Genomic DNA, 13,131 nt, shown 5'->3' on the forward strand with positions numbered 1-13,131 from the left:
TTATGCCAACACAGTCAAGAACTCCTAAAATGGAAAGTGGGCAACTCCATCTACAAACTAAATTGTATTCTCAAATGACACATGCTTTGCAGAGTTTTGATTATCAGTATCATTCATTTTTATGGCAAAAAAATGTTGTACAAACATGTTTAAGAGATAACAGAAAGACTCACTCTCGCAGTGAAAACACAGATCATCTTTCCAAATGTTTAGTAAATTCAGATTTTGCTTGCCTTGCCTTGGCCATGCGAAGGAACTGTAATGTGGAAGAGGCTGAGGAGCTTACACACACACACACTTACAAGCTGAGGGCTGAGAGGTGAAGTGGGTTCACCATTAAAACATGAATGACATCACTAGATACCCCCTGGAAAGCAGATAGATGACATCTACCAGCAGGAGAAGAAGAGCAGGGAGGTTTTCTTTCATTTCGACCCCAGTTGGATGAGATGTGAATGGAACCAGTGACCCGGTTTGTCCTGACTGACAGAGCAGATTTTCTCCCAGAACCCCCCGCTGCTGACTCAGTGTCTGTCCTCCGCACGCCTAACAAAACATCCGCACATCATTTTATAATTTGGTGTCCTTCTTATGTAATGTGTGACCCCTTTTCATTTCTGATGACTCAGCTCACAGCTGTCAGTTGGTTCGCTGCATAGCACCTTGGCATCGACCATCTCCTCTGTTTCTTTTCATATTTTGGGAACTCGGCCTTCCAGGCAGCAGATTCTTCTGTACAGGACTGGCTGCTGCAGTTCTCAACTTAAGAAGACTTTCAGTGACCCTGATGGTCCATTTCTGACCCATTTATGAGTCAGCATTACTGGAAGGCCTGGCAGGAAACATCGGCTAAGTTGATTTCACCTTTCGGGAAACTCTTGAGCAACATTTTCCTCTAACTGCCATTGTCGTCCACACAAAATGTCTATAAATCAGCATTGTCGACTCTTAAAGGTGTTTTGTGACTCATATATTTTGACTCTGGTCAGCAGCACTGGAGCCCAAAGAAACCAAACTGCACGCCAAAATGTTCTGCTTGTTACGGTTGCCATAGGTAGTTAATTAACTGTTAAATGCTGTTTTAACACTTTTCCCCTTCATCCTACATCACTCACTCAGGTCCCTTACTCTCCCTTATAGTGCATCCTACAGCTTTCTAATTTGGGACAGCAAGGCATTGAGCTCTTGCAAAGTTACATGCAAAACATTGTTTTAAGAAGTGCAGTAGAGTTCAGACAGTTATTAAGCCAAAAAAGGGTACATTCATGTGTATAAATATATTTTTATTTCTTTATATGTCAGCACAGTTATTAAAACCATCAACATTACAGGTCAAAACAGTCCTTGTAATAGTTTACCTTGGCAGACAAGCTTTGTTACAGACATGTACATTATTTAAAACATTTCAGTGTCATATTAAAACTTTTTAATCAGTTACACCTTTTATATACATGTATTTATTTATTTAAGAGGTTTTCCACAAGTGTCAAACCATGCTGAACTGAACCAAACAGTTAAGGCCTGACAGCAGATCAGTGCAGTTACAGTACATAGTGTGAAGTGTTGGTCGGGATGACTGGGCGATCATGAACCCCGGGAGAACAAATTTACATGCACACTTTAATGTGAATAAGTGTTGTATGTAAATTATTATGTAAAACCTGCCAACAATAACCTGGATGAGAGAACACCCCCTGAAGGCTCAGTTTTACTTCATTTTCTGTTAAAATGGTTTCAAAAACAGCTTGATTTTAGATGGCCTTTTTGTTGGTGATGTACTTCTTGTGGCCAAACTTGCCCAGAATGCATTGCAGCCACATGACACGTTTTTTGTGATCTTAAGGCCAAACTTTCATCATGTTGACAAGCTAATGAGACAGTCCTACATCCAGGACATTCACTTTGGCTGTCAAACAGTGTCGCATTCATTTGCTGTTTTCCCAGAGATAAAATATAAACAAACCGTTACAGAGGCTGCATCTGACAGCTGGACATGTAGTTTAACACAGTTTTGCATTTTAGCAGATTATTGTGTTTATGGTGTTAATTTCAGCCTTTTTACTTCTACTGTTGTGTCTCTGTTAGTGCCTGCGTCCAGCTCTGCCTCCAATCTGACACTATGGTATAGTCTGAGGTGCAGAAAGGCTTCCAGGTTACATGTTACGTTAGTCTTTTAGCGGTTCTGGACTCAGTGTATGGCTGGTGTCGGGGCAGTGTGATCTAACGGTCCAGTGGATGCTGCTTCTCCCGCTGAGCTGCTCATGGCTCCCTGGTTGAGGGCGCTCAGCAGGGCCTTCTCCAGCTTCTGCTCCAGAGCGTCCAAGCGACGGTCTACGTGCTCCATCAGCCTCCTCTCCATCTCCTCCAAACGACGCTCCATGGCTGAGTCCAACTCCCTGCAGAGTGGAGGGACGATGTGGTTAAAGCAAAGTGCCTGCAGAGTAAAAGTTTAATCCCAAATTGAGGTATGCACTCTTTGATCCCACTGAAATCTTCTCGAATTTGTGTGTATTTATCACCCCCCCTTGTTCTGTCATTGACTGTTTCCTACATAATAAACATTCAATAGTTTATTCTATGGACATTATGTGGAATATAGTCAAGAAATTTAAGGCTTTAATCATTTAGGCACTAAAATGGAAACAGGTATATAAAACTTGTCTAACTTTATGCTGACTGTTTGTATATAACAGTTTAAATGTCAATACAGAAGAAATACAAATGCAAATACATCTAAATCATACTAATAATACAGATAAATAAAACCGCCAAACTGGGGAAGACAGAGAGAGGTGAGCTGTGACTGATTCATGAACCAACATGAAGCCAGATCAGAGACAAAACCTCAAATATAAACACAGACAGTAAGGCTAAACCACCCACACAGTCAATGTTGACCATCCTCTTCCCTTAACCTCAAAATCTTGCAGCGTCCATCTTACTCAGGCATGAAACTCTCAGAAAGCTGACTTTGGGTTTGTTTCATCCTAACCACCTGGAGGTGGATGTTTCACAAAACATCTCCTCTTTTTCTCTTTTTCCACCTTCCCAAACATTTCCAGTCTTTCTGCAAGTCTTTGCATTTGGGGTTTCTCTGCATTACTTTTTACCCTCATGGATCTTGAAGAATCTTCAAACCACCTTCAAGTCTTTGTTGAGCCAACCCCGCCGCTCTGGCAGCTCTAGTAATTGTGCTTCTCTTACACCCAGAGGAAATCCTGACTACTGCTGCTCAGCTCTCCACCAACGCTGCCTGACCAATCTCTGCAGCTACAGACGCAGGACCAAAACTTCTCTCACAGTTTGTTCACTGTAAATGAAACCTGTTTGTATTGCTGCCATTATCGCTCCCTCCTCCTACAAGTCACCTGTACAACTGAAAGCAACAACTTCCTGCATTCATTCAAAAGCATTCTGGGAAATGTAGGACATCACAAGCTTTACGAGAAGATAAAATTGGCAGGATTGAGGGCAGTCAGTTCACAAGACAAAAAACACTCCACAACATTTCCAGTAACAGTTTCATTAGAACAAACTGTTATCAGCATCTTTAAAACAAGCATCCACTCAAATTACATACATTTCTTTCTACTACAATTATGTATTTGTTCGTCAATCAGTTTCTGTAGTAGATATTACTTTTAGATATTACTTTTTCCCTGGAATCTAATTTAGAATATCAAACTCTTTAAATATTCTAGCCTGTGGTAACTAGACTGATGTGTGGTGTTGAAGACGTACCACTGAGCAGCTGTCCTCTCCTCGATGTGGAGTCAGACTAAGCTGACATTCTCTCTGAACCCACATGTGCTGCCCTGCTCTGACAAAGAGCCTCATTTATCAAACTGCAGTCTGTAGCACAAGGTCATAAAGACATTTTTCAACCGTAGAGTGAAACTAATGTCAGCTAATATCATTTAACTCATCCTGAGACTTTGCATCAGTGTTGGCTAAAATATTCCATTTATTCAATGAGGTTTGGTGCAGTTTGCCAACATTTCAAGGATTCACACATACAGCGATGCTGATAAATGAAGTGTATTGTCTCCGTATCAGCCGCCTCCCTGCACTGGCTGAACCCAATGTGGGTATGCCAGGCAGCTTTGAGATCAGTGAATATTGTACCATGAAGCAGTGGGAAATGTTTGGGCGTCAGCTGACTTTCAGCAGCTCAACACTTTCAGCTAACAATGTGACTTTAGACAACAAAAACTATTGGCACATTAAATAAATGAGTCTTTGTTTCATTCACGCACTCTCTACGCTCCTAAACAACGTGACTGTGTAACAATGGTGTGGCTGCAAAAATTGAAACAAAGGGATCAAAAGAGATTGTTTCTACTGCAGCACTTTCCATTTAATTAAGAACTGACAAACCTGTTTATCCACGTATGAAGGGACAGATAAATCTGTAAAGTAGCTCATTTTTTTGACTAAAAGCTGAAGAAAATGTGCAAGGGGTCTGACTATGACATAAGACGTTGTTTGATATGAGAATTTGTTGCAAGAAAGTGTTCGAAGTTTAAGTTCAGATCAAGTTCACTTGCTGTATGTGGAACAGGTGTTGTGCTTCAACAAAACCATTTTCTCAGACATCTATCGAATACGACGCTGTGAGCTAATTGCTCATTTTCTTGTTGCAAAGCCGCCTTTTTGCCAAATTTGATTTCATTGGAAGTATTAGGATTTTTTTCTAATTTAAAAAGATTGAAACTGCTCAAAAACATCAACTGTTCTGCTCTGTATCTCACTTTGAAAGTGCCTCACTATAGAAGAATATCTACACATGGCAAAAAGGAATAATCTTTTTCTCTCCCCTCAAGATAATTCATCATTTTATTATACTCATCATCAATACTCCTAAACAAATTATTACAGGATAATACTATCTCCACTAGTAGTACTACTAGTTCTATCATTATTTAATAGTAAGGATAGTATAGTATAGTAGCAATAATAACAATAGTAATTATTATTTTTAATTAAAAATAATCTTATATTCTGTGTTTCGTAGTCTTGAGTTTGTCTGCAGGAACCGAGCAGTAACGTCTTTCTGACACAAGGTGGAGCTCTATTAACTGATTACACATCAACATACAGCTACTTCTTGATGATGGGTTCACATGTTAAACAAATATAAAAGCAGTCAGGGTGACTTCATTGACAAGATTTGGGTTTTAATTTCTCTGAGCGGCAGATATATTGAATTGTATTGTATTGAAACAAACATTTCCCCCCAAAAAGCAGAATATAGTTATAACACGCTGTCTAACAGGAGGGAAAACTTACCATGAGCCATTTCTCATCTTGTTCTCCTTGTCTGCCACTGCTGCAGCATCATCTAGCCTCAGCTTCGTCACCTGACCGCAGACACTCTGGAGCATGGGCAGAAGCTCAGGGCCAGAGCTTAACGCCTGGCCGTGTCCGTGCCCTTTCAGGAAGTGTGACATCATATCCGCCAACTGGGCATGGCACACTGGGCCTCTGCTCTCACTGCTCACTAGAGATGGGAGACCACATCGCAAAGTGGTCAACTGCTGACACTTGTGAATTTCAAGACTAAAAAACAGTAGTTGGTTACATTATTAAATATGTTGTGTTTGACCAGAGAGAAATGCTGATCCTCACTTATGTTCTTAGTGTTGACACCAGAGACCGGCAGGTCTGGGGAGGAGGAGGTAGAGCCGTCTGATATCGCTCCGTTCTGAGCTGGTGGAGCTTCATCTGCAGGCCTGATGGAGCCGCCGGGAGGCTAGTGACACAGAAACAACACTCTCTGAAACCATCTGTTATACAGTATGTGTAAACATTTTCTGAATCAATATTTCTCTGGCATCAAGTTGATAGAGGACAGATAATACTGATACCCTGGAGTCTGCAGATGAGGGCTGGTTGCTGACGACTGCTGGGGAGATGTTGGCTGCTTGAGCCAGGGCAGACAAAGCTCCACCACCCATCAGGAGTGGTAGGAAACCGCCCAGAGAGCTGGTCTGGTTCTGGAGAGAAACGGCAAATACATTATTTGTTGTGCAGCTACCTGTTTAATTCTTTATTTTGGGTTTATTTCTGTGCTATCGACACTGAATAAAGCTGACAGTTTCTGTTTATTGCTTTCCAGGACAATGCATCACTAAAGATTTAAGTCAGATGCCAAAAAGCACGACATTAATGAGCAGCACTGTCACAAATTCAAATGCATTCAATGCAAGACAAATCAAACACATCTCAAATGTCAGATCATTGAAGCACAGTTAAGAGGGAGAGTTTTCAAAATAGTCAAAATAGTCCCTGTGTGAAGTATCACAAGTTAATTTTCTAACACCTTATGGCACGCTTCGGAAAATGATAACCACTGAAGTGGTAGTTTATAAACACGTAATCCATTGACACGGTCCTTTAATTTATGTCACTGTTGTTGTAATTCCCCTCATCTCCTGCAGAGGTCATTAAAGATAATAAGTAACTGCTCCTTTACTCCCACCTTCTGCTGGAAGTGCACCATGTCCATGAGGTTCTGGGCTCCAGGTGAGAGGCTCGTTCCCATCTCTTCAACCAGACACTGCACCTGCTGCATGTCGATGCCGGGGCCACGGGCCGGGCAGGGGTGTAGCTGCTGAAGGCCCACGATGACTCGCCACACCAAGACACTGCTTCTACCAGCCAGGGAGAGCAGCTGGGAGACAGACCAGAGGGAGACAGAACCAGATGACTGAATGAACTCACTGGATGTGTGTGGAGTGTCGTTAAAAGATGTCTCAACAGTTTATGTAAAGACTAAAACTAAGTTTAGAGGATACATGAGTAAGACTTCACACTGATTTCACAGATAATGCTCTTTGTGTTTGCACTGACCTCTCTGAACACAACTCACCTTCACTTCACAGGCTGAAGACGGATGCTCAAGGATCAGCTGTTTCTTGTAGAAAGGCCCTCTGTCTGAACTGTGAACACAACAGAGAGGGACACTATTTCAACATCACATCAGACATTATCAAACTCAGAATATATCAGAACTTAGTCGAAACATTATCCATCAAAAATGCATAATAAATGTATCAATGTCAACTTCATTAATGTTTTTTAAATAATCTGTATGACATTTAAGCCTGTATTCAACATTGGACAATGGAGAATGACAGGACATGTGAGGAGACAGTGGGGATGACATGAAAACAAAGATGAATGAATTGTTTAACTGCATATCGAACTGTATGACAGCACAAGTCCAACTTAATTAATCCACAAATGTCACAAGTTAATTTAGTGAAAGCAACCCAGCTTTAAGTACATTGCCAAGTCATACTCAAAACAATTAGAACATTGTTAATTATTTTTGTAGCCCCCCACATGAAGTGACCACAGATATGTACCTAACAGAGATCTCAACTGACTTAAAACTGATCTCAGTTTGCTTTCTTTCCATCTGTGTTGATCAGAATCAGAATCTGATTCTGATTCTGATTCTGATCAACACAGATGGAACTGAAAGATTCTTTGCTCTAAATTCAAATAACATGTAAAACATGCAACCCAAGCGATGATAACTGTGTGTGTGTATATACCTGTCCGGCTGGATGCTGTCGTCCCTCTCCCCACGTACTGTCCCACAGTATTCTCCCATCTCGCTGTACACCTCCATGGTTCGAGCCTCGCTGATGACCAGTAGGCGGCTGATGGCAGTAGGGGAGCAGGGGCTGCAGTGGAGCATCAGGACACAAGGAGACCCTTCCTCTGTCTGCTCCAACAGCACCGGGCCGGCCCTGTGAGGGAAAGATTAGTGTTAAAGGTTGGATGGATGAAAGGATGTAAAATGCATCTTATCTCACATCTATGCCCCTACTGTTAGTGAAAGCGATGGTGAGGTTTGCCCACGTTACACACACAGTTAAAATGCACTTCTGCGTCAGACTTTAGACATTAACAGGGATTGTGTAACATGACTTTAAAAAAATCCCCAAAACACCTCAAGCAGCAGAATCCAAACACGGTAAGCCAAAAGAATCCTAGTTTTTACAGCATCATTTTTCACAGTTAATTGACTTCATATATAAGCTAAAAGCTTCTTACCAGTTTGTCTCGTCTCCCTCTGACTGACTGAGCTCCTCTTCATCATCGTCTTTGTTACTCATGTGAACAGGAAGCAGGACATCAGCCAGATGAGCGTGACAGACCCAAGCAGCTCCGCTCTTCACAGCAATGTCCACCATGATGCTGCTGAGGCCACAGCCACTGTAACCTACGAGGACACGAACTAGGAGACAAAGTAGGAAACAACTTAGGAGGAGAGAAGAGTGAATATGAACCTAGGTTAGGACGGGACTGTCCATAGGCAAATTAGGATTTGTATTTCTTCAGATGAACCTTAAGCCCTAACGTTATAATTGTAGGCTATAACACATGTCAATGGAAATTAATTTCATATATATTATGTAGAGGCTTAGTTTTTCTTTTCCTCTCCGGAATGAATGTATGTGGTTGTTACAGGATAAAAAAACATCCACCAGCTATGATGTGAGGATGTTTTGACGAGTATTTGTTTTCTATTTCAATATTAATTTCGGCTTACGTTATATTTAGATGTAAATCAAGCATTTATTACAACAGCAGTAACTGTAAACTAACAGTATAGCTTGCTTTTAACTGTACCTTAAAATGGCTTAATCTGAAACCGTTCATTAGCTTGTTTTCTTCAGGTTTCCTAAAAGCTCGTCATCGCATCTTTTCAGACGTAATCCGAAAAACTACGGATGAACTTAATTCGCGGCTATAACTAATAATAAAACGGTGAATCTCTGGTCCGATTTAGCTTCGGCTAAATCCGAAGCACAGAAGTAGAGACGGGCTGTTGTCATGACGTCATTAAACTGCGACTCGTGAGACGTCAACCCAGGCTGTGGTGCTGTTTTGGTAAATAAGCCCTTTTTTCGAGTACAACAAATAACTGTACGCGCTGTATTTAAGAGGAACTGTATGTAGCGTCGTGTGAAAGCTTGTGACACTTTCACAGTATGGAGAATGGTGACTGGAAAGCTGTATAGTTGCACATGAACAGTAGCGTTAGTTGTGTTTTGATGTTTCAAGTCCTTTATTGATTTTACGACATGCTGTCCAAATGGTAGACAAATAACGGCGTACATAATGAATGTATACATCTTGTTAAAGCAGGGGATGGACTTCACAGAGTGCTACGGAGACACAGTCTCCAGTGTCGCTGCCGCAGCTCGCTCAGGCTGCAGGAAGCGGGTGAGGAGGCTGATGAAGAGGGGTCTCAGTGTTGACTGTCCGGACAACCGCGGCTGGGTCGCCCTGCATGAGGCGGCAGCTGCTGGCAGTAAGGACTGTGTGCAGGAACTTCTGTCTGCAGCGGGCGGTAAGAGCGGGTATTGTACCACTCAGTGTAGTTCTCACATATTAGATAATGTTTGGATTTTTTCTCTCTGTATAAACGACTGAAACAGTTCAAAACCCAAAGCAATACAATTAACAAGGCAATGAAACAGAGAAAAGCAGCAAATCCTCACATATTAGAAGGTAGAACCAGAAAATGTTCAGTCAAGTGTGCATTTCAGGTAGACACAACTTTTCTTTTCCCTTTTCTGACTGTAAGCAGCAGGCTCATCCCGTGGCTGCCGTGCCTATGTGAACGCTTTGACACATGAGGGGGAATCTGCATGTTACCTGGCAGCGCAGCGTGGACACCTGGCTGTGGTCCGACTCCTCCTGAAAGCGCACGCCAACATCAACCAGCTAACAAATGACTTATCCTGTCCTTTGTATGCAGGTATAACATTTGCACATTATCAAATTGGTGTTAATGTATTTCTGTACTGATAGCTTTTGTACTGTTTTCACCCCTGTATGCTCTGACCAAATACATTTCCTCTTCTGGATAGTACAGTAAAATTTTATTTGATTAATTCTGTCTGCAATATTTATCAGCTACTAACTGTTTTCCAACAGCTGTAGATGGCGGGTACAAGGAGGTTGTGGAACTGCTGGTCAGTAAGGGTGCAGAGGTCAACAGAACACACACTGCATCCTGCTGGACCTGCCTTCATCAAGCTGTTTATAAGGTAATAACTGAACCCACAAACACTCACATCTCTCGGAGATGTATCCTAACTTGTAAGGTACCTTTTGTATTCCCTAAGGGTCACAGTGAAATTGTGCGCACACTGGTCAACGTGTGCAACCTGGAGGCACTAGATGACCACGGGATTTCCCCTCTCTTCGTGGCTGCACAGTATGGACAGCAGGAATGCCTGGAAATCCTTGTTAATGCTGGTAAATACCTGTTTTTCTTAATGTCTTTATAAGTGCATTTGTTCATAGCTCTAAGTATAACTTTATTTGTTTCAGTTTAATGTTGGTCAGTTTCCACCAGAGTTCATTACTTGTGTCCCAGCTGCTCTCCCTGCCTCTACTTTTCACTCCTCTCTTAAACCAGTAATCAAGTAAAATAAAATACATAATGAATTGTGTTTTATTTGGTTTTCACTTCAGGTGCCAATGTGAGCACCCAGGCAGCTGATCTGGCCACACCACTGCTGATTGCCTCTCAGGAGGGCCACCAGGCATGTGTGGATTTCCTTTTGGACCGCGGGGCAGATCCTAATGTAGCCTGCAGTCATGACTGGCCCCAGCTTCCCATTCATGCTGCTGCTGAGTTTGGCCACATCGGGTACTGACTCATAACTGTTACATATTGTTGGCAGTAATTCCTAACTTTATCTGAGATAAAGTTCTTATAAAGAAGCAATGTCTAGTTGTGATTCCTCATCAATTGTTGCAACTGATGAACTAAAGACTGTTTTCTCAGATTTTGTCATTTGAGAGTTGAAGAGAGAAAACTATGCAGGAAAGAGATTTTTATTTAATTATTTAGTTGATTAAATGTCAGAAAACTGAAAATATTCATTGCAGTTTCCCAGAGCCCAAGGTGATATCTTCATATTACCAACATACCGTTCAAATCCCTAGGATCTTCTGTTTACAATTATATAAAACATTGGAAAATCAGCAAATCCTCATATTGGAGTAGCTGGAACCAGAGAATGTTTAGCATTTTGCTTGATAATCTAAAACAATTAACCAAAAATAATTTGCTGTTGATCAACTAATTGATTAATCTACTACTCATCTCAGCACTGATCATCATAATCTTATTATAAACACATTCTTAGGAGGTGCTTAACCCTGATATTTGTGAATCCAGTGTCCTCAGGAGGCTGATAGCTGTTACGGATCGTGTGTGTGACCGTGGTGATGGCATGGTGAGTCCACTGTATGTGGCCGTCAACAGGCATCAGAGCAAGAGTATCGAGATACTCTTGAGGGAAGGTTATAGCCCAGATGCCCAGGACTGCACACACTTCCTGGGCATCCGTTCACCACTCTCCTTTGCCTTGTGTCGCACATCCAACAAACCATACAGGTTTGTAAGAAAGTAGATCTGACCTCTTCAGACATTCTAAGAACACACAACGCAAAACATACCGGATAGATTTGTCCCTGATTTAGATTCAAATCTCTTTCAGTGAATCAGTGAGGATGCTGGTGGCTGCAGGAGCAAGTTTCAGCGAGGAGGACTGGATTTATGCCTTGGCCACTGACAAAACAGACCTGCTGCAACTGATACTTGAGCACAGATGGATCCCTCGACCGGAGGCTTTGACCAGGAACTGTTCTGTACCACATCATGGGAAAACTGTGTTAAAGCTGCAGGAACTGAGGGAGCTGCTCTGTGTGGCACTAAACCAAGTACATTTTTCTGCCTGTTGGCTTCCTCTGCTTCTGAAGGCAGGACTGGAACCTTCTTTGCTGCTACAGCCCCATATGTAAGTCTGTCCTCTCACTTATTCACTCTTTAGTCATGTATCAGATACGATACTTGATCAATTTCTTTCTGTCCTGCTTTCTAGGTTGGAACAGGCAGACGGTGAGGTGTTGAATTACCTGCTAGAGTTTTTAAACTGGTCGACTCTGTCTCCACCTTTGAAACATATTCTGGAACGACGACGGACAGAGAAGACCTGGGAACCATGTCCACAATTTGGTACAGTGACAAAATATACACTGCAGATTTGTTTTTACTAAGTAGTAAACTTTGAGTGATGACAATTTTCATTTTCTCTTCCTTTTTTCCCCCTCCTCTCTCTAGAGTCTATTCCCTGTCTTTCCTACCTCTGTCGGCTGCAGGTTAGGTTAGTGTTGGGACCAGATCTACTGATGAGGACCAATGTAGTCCAGCAGCTCCCTGTGCCCTCCCCACTTCATGGCTTCCTCCAATTCAGAGACACCCCGAAAGCTTCGTACACACACTCCCCTCCATCGCCACTTTTAAATCGAATACAGGGATACCGCAGTACACACCAACACATACATGTTCTATAATGTTGCGTCAAGGTTGTTAAAATCATCTTATTTCACAGTGTCACCTATGTATTCTGTATCAGCTTGTTACAGCTGATACAGCAGTGTAATATTCAAGTCCAATAATCCTTGTTTTTATGGCTGCACCATCAAATATACTATATAATATACCCATGTTGTTTGTATTCACTTGTTTCCCTGTACCAGTAGCGTTTATGGTTTAGTTTTATTTAATGAATTAAATGTTTTAATTCAAGTTAATAAATCCCTAAACAACGTTGTGTTTGTGCAGTTTGTAGAGTCAGAGATGAAAAACGGAGCCTTTAAGAAGACAAAAGTGGACACAGGAAATAAGACATGAGGCAACAGCAGGAAGAATGGGAAAACTGGGATCCTGACACTGGGGATACCTTCGTGTGCTGCAAGCATTTTGTCACTGTCAAATATATAGTAGTTACTTGGATGTAACTCCAGTTCTATGAGTACGCGCTCCGTCTCTGACAGGTCCACTATCGATTTACCCTTATGAGGCTCTGCCTCTGCACCTGACACCGACATAGACCCAAATGCCAGTTTAAGGCTAACTATATTTCCATAAGTTAGGCTGAATTGTTTTGAGGGGACGCTGATAATGATTTGAGGAAGTAACTTTCATGAAGCTGAAGCTATATGCCTTGATTATTAATAAATAAGTAACAGTTGCTAATTTGGCCAGACAAACTGTAGAGTTTGAAGGTCTTTGTTAGGTTAAATGGTGAT

General features: G+C 41.8%; 2 protein-coding genes across 2 annotated transcripts; one reads left to right on the top strand and one right to left on the bottom strand.

Moving 5' to 3' along the window:
* Window positions 1-1,266: 1,266 nt before the first annotated feature.
* Window positions 1,267-8,207, bottom strand: c20h10orf88 (chromosome 20 C10orf88 homolog). The gene is made up of 8 exons (XM_070927412.1): window positions 8,068-8,207; window positions 7,563-7,760; window positions 6,872-6,941; window positions 6,482-6,673; window positions 5,868-5,996; window positions 5,629-5,752; window positions 5,290-5,500; window positions 1,267-2,396 (listed from the first exon to the last, which is right to left on the bottom strand). Exons 1-8 carry the CDS (start codon window positions 8,205-8,207, stop codon window positions 2,189-2,191), a joined length of 1,272 nt encoding a protein of 423 aa, XP_070783513.1. The 3' UTR covers window positions 1,267-2,188.
* A 961-nt stretch (window positions 8,208-9,168) lies between these two features.
* Window positions 9,169-12,540, top strand: asb3 (ankyrin repeat and SOCS box containing 3). The gene is made up of 9 exons (XM_070927553.1): window positions 9,169-9,370; window positions 9,608-9,781; window positions 9,961-10,073; window positions 10,152-10,284; window positions 10,504-10,681; window positions 11,216-11,434; window positions 11,538-11,837; window positions 11,922-12,055; window positions 12,161-12,540. The coding sequence occupies exons 1-9, from the start codon at window positions 9,169-9,171 to the stop codon at window positions 12,391-12,393; spliced, it is 1,686 nt and encodes a 561-aa protein (XP_070783654.1). The 3' UTR covers window positions 12,394-12,540.
* The last annotated feature ends 591 nt before the right edge of the window (window positions 12,541-13,131 follow it).

This window comes from Enoplosus armatus, chromosome 20, assembly GCF_043641665.1.
Source record: "Enoplosus armatus isolate fEnoArm2 chromosome 20, fEnoArm2.hap1, whole genome shotgun sequence".
Taxonomy (NCBI): domain Eukaryota; kingdom Metazoa; phylum Chordata; class Actinopteri; order Centrarchiformes; family Enoplosidae; genus Enoplosus; species Enoplosus armatus.